The 3843-nt window shown below is 40.2% G+C and overlaps 1 protein-coding gene across 4 annotated transcripts in view; it reads left to right on the forward strand.

Moving 5' to 3' along the window:
* LOC102205074 (nucleoprotein TPR-like) overlaps window positions 1-3843 on the forward strand; it is a 33263-nt gene that overhangs the window by 7399 nt on the left and 22021 nt on the right. For all 4 annotated transcript variants that reach the window (XM_005737577.1, XM_005737580.1, XM_005737578.1 and 1 more), the window contains exons 14-19: window positions 42-265; window positions 1472-1635; window positions 1737-1861; window positions 1949-2097; window positions 2433-2595; window positions 3532-3666. In XM_005737577.1, coding sequence (XP_005737634.1) covers window positions 42-265; window positions 1472-1635; window positions 1737-1861; window positions 1949-2097; window positions 2433-2595; window positions 3532-3666 — 960 coding nt within the window. The remainder of the gene's footprint in view (window positions 1-41; window positions 266-1471; window positions 1636-1736; window positions 1862-1948; window positions 2098-2432; window positions 2596-3531; window positions 3667-3843) is intronic.

Here is a 3843-nt window from a genome sequence, read left to right on the forward strand (position 1 = left end):
CAAACACAGAGTAGAGCTTGCACTGATTCATTTCTCTCCAGGTGTGTGGTCTTCTGGTGGAGTTGGAGGAAGCCAGGGGCAACCACGTGACCAAGGATGACGGCAGCTCTGCTGACATTTCTAGGACTTCAGAGGTGATCAGCCCTCACCAGCTGTCTTTCCGCAGTGTGGAGGAGCTCCAGAGGCACAACCAAAGCCTTCTGGGAAGGCTGAGGGAGCTGGAGGAGGAGAAGGACAAACAGCAGAGCCAAGTAACATCAGCACGGTAAATGTGATGGGGCTATTATATTTAGCCCTGCTACTTATTTTTATAATTGGTGTACAATTGTGTCCACAATGCAGTAACACAAATGTCTTAACACTGAACTTTCAGTAACTAGTAGACATGATTTTAATTGGATGTACAGAAGCAAATCAATCTAACCATTGGGAGTTTTGTGTCTTCACGCCACTGAGATGACAAAAGATTGGACTGTAATGTCTGGTGTGGTAGTCATAGTAGGACTAGTCAGCATTTGTTTTTAGGTAATTTGATCAAAGATTGATTAAGGAATCTCAAAAGATGCATTAGGGCAGCGATCCCCAACCTTCGGGCCTCGGACCGGTACCGGTCCGTGAGTCGTTTGGTACCGGGCCGCGAGAGTTGAGGCTCAGGTGTGAAATGTATGGTTTTCAGGGTTTTTATCGTTTTTCAGCGTTATTTTGTTATCATTTTTATCGTTTACTCGGTTTTCCTGGGTCTTTTCACGTGTGTTATGAATAAATCTTCTTTTTTCGGTACCGGTACTAGTTTTATTTTGTTGTATTTATCCGCGACACCTTAAAGGCCGGTCCGTGAAAATATTGTCGGGCATAAACCGGTCCGTGGTGCAAAAAAGGTTGGAGACCGCTGCGTTAGAGGCTTGCTGCCACTCTGTGGGTGAGTGATTGAAGTGATTGCAATTAAATTCAGCTTTATTATTTATTTGTTATTATTAATGCTAAAACACATTCTGCAACAGCATGGCTAAACTGGTGAGCATGTAGTCCAGACTCATTCCATGAAAATATTTTTTGACACTTTTTAGGCAACGAACTACTGAGCTGCTGAAAATTTTAAACATTGTTTTGTTTTCTAAACTGCAAATTTCCAAGTTCCTAAGAGTGAACTCAGACTCAACCTTTTAAATCTTGCATTTGCACTATTTTAATTAAATATGGGGTTTAATTCATTTGCAAATTATCAAATTGAATTATAGCTATTTTACCTGTCATGGAACAGGGATTCTAAATACTTTATTGTAGTATTTTTAACAATATTGCAAATTAATAACATTTTAGCTAATAATGGTACATTATTTATCTTGGTATTCACATTACTGTTTTCAACCAGTTAATTATGAAGTCAACTGATATCTTTATTTATCGTAGTTAATCAGGGAAAATATCTGTCTATTTTAAACGTGAAGTATGTGCCCTTGGTTTCTTGTAGGATATCAGAGTTGGAGTCCAGTGTGGATCGACTGCATAAGGAGGTGGAGCAACTGAGAGAGCAGAGGAACCAGCAGAAACAGCTGGCAGATTCAAATGCAAGGCAGAGAGACATGTACAAGGCTTTGCTGACACAGAGCACTGGCTTCAGTCTGCCCCCTCAAGGTGACAAAAAAATACTAAGACCTGTATGTAGCATCTTTGTTGGTGAATACACACACAGTCAAGCTTTTATTTTTATTTATTTATTTTGTTTGCAACTTCAGGTCAAGACTCTTCTCCCCAACCTGCACAGGGCCGCTCTTCAATACCAGCTACTCGCTCTACTCCTCAGAGAGCTGCTGCTGCAGAGTCGGCACCGAATGCTCAGACAAAAGCAGCTTTAAAACAGGTACACACGAGCACATCTCTATATGAAAGTGAATGTTGAGTTAGGAATCGAATTCTTGAAGCTCTTCTGATGTCCGTCTGTTCCCAGCTCAATGACGCCTTCGCGCTGTATAAGAAGGAGAAGGCAGAGAACGACAGGATACTGAATGAAACCAATGATCGGCTGCAAAGGCAGCTGACGGAACTCCGCTCCAGCCATGCCAAGCTGACTTCTCAGCTGGAGTTCAGCAACAAGCGGTGGGTTTAGGACACAAAACACTAATGTGACAGTTTATGCTTTTTTTACCGCTTGCCTGTAAACGGCTGAAGGAGTATTGTCGTTAAATGCAGTGACTCAGTTTTCAAATTGATACAATAGTTGCATCTATTAAAAATCTTGTACGAGTTTGAATGTCAGTGACCTCAAGGTCAGAAGAAGTTTTTCTCAATCTTGTGAATGCAATAACTTAAAAACAAAGTGATGTAGCATTGATACCATTGCTGTGTCTACCAGGAGGCTTAGGGGTAGTACTGGGAGTTGCCAGGATTTATTTTTAAAGGCTGAGATCTGTGTGTGTGTTTCTAAATACCAGATACGAAATACTCCAGGAGGCTGTATCAGCATACCGCCGAGAGATCGTTATCCTTCAGGAGAGGAACCAAAAGATGTCTGTAACAGCCCAGCGACACGAGCACATTATCCACACAATGAGCCAGGACCTGAGGCAGGCTAATGAAAAAATTGCTCTGGAAGAGGTGAGCAAGACAAGCAGTAGGGATCAGGACGGCTAGAAAGATAAAGGGACTTATGGAGAACATTAAACATTAAAACCAATATTTTCCTAAGATAATATTAACATAGTAGCTTAATTTAGGCACATGTTTTTTTTTTGTACTTGTAATAACTTAATTTACAGCTGGGCCACTTGACCACTGCAAGGAGTTTTATTTATAACTTATTTTGCTAGACTAATGGGTCTGTCTGCTTTTTAACCTAAAAGACCGGTTGACAGATTTTTGTCTTGTAAAATTTCCGCGCCTTCTTTTCTCTCCTTGCAATGGAAATGGCCCAAAAGTACATCTGCCTCTCTGTACATTAGGTTTCAGCAGCCTGAGTTGATCAAAACAAGAGAGGATTTTCAATACTCCAGAGTTCTTTCTGGTTTGGTCTATTAAACACCTGTGAAATGTCTGAGAAGTTTATATTAACTCACCTTGGAAGTACATTAAACGTCACTATGAATGATTGGGAAGAAAGGTTATAGTAGACTGTATCAATGTGCGTTTTAGGCTTCAATTGCACATTTACTTCAAACATCTTTTAGCATTGGCGGATTCGCAGTTTAATGGCTGAGCCACACATGACACCTACATGTTAAAAATAAAACCAGACTGCCCCATAAAGGCGTAACCAGTTAGCAATTTATGTTCACGTAGCTTTTGCAGTTGCTTCATAAACATAAACGGAATAAAAAGGGAAATGAATGTGCTCCTAGTAAGTTAAAATTCTAATCATGTGTACTTTTGGGTCTGAACGAGACAAAACAAAAATAATCTTTCTTGGTGAGAGCAAGAACAAAATATTACATATATGATTCTCTGAATTTGGATCAAGTTCATGGTCATATTTGTTGTTTCATGGGCACTTTTGTCACCTTTGTCATTTTGTCAGTAACCGGCCTCTGTCTGTAGGTGCGTGTGGAGAACCTGACAAAAGAGAGAGACATGTTGAGACAAGCAGAGAGTCGACTCAGTCGAGAGAAGGAAGCCATGCTGGCTGAACAACGTAACCAAAACTTGTTGCTCACCAACCTCAAGACCATACAGGTACCATATTACAGCAGCAGGGTTTGGAGACAGGATGCTTTTGGTAATTTCTATATGTATGAGGTAGGGCAGGGCAATATGGACAAAAATATTTAGCACGATATATATTGGAAAATTTGTGATAACGATATAACTGATATCGATATAATTCCACAACTTTATTAGTGTAAAAAAAAA

Source organism: Pundamilia nyererei, unplaced genomic scaffold (assembly GCF_000239375.1).
Source record: "Pundamilia nyererei isolate P.nyererei 1_Seehausen unplaced genomic scaffold, PunNye1.0 scaffold00077, whole genome shotgun sequence".
NCBI classification, from domain to species: domain Eukaryota; kingdom Metazoa; phylum Chordata; class Actinopteri; order Cichliformes; family Cichlidae; genus Pundamilia; species Pundamilia nyererei.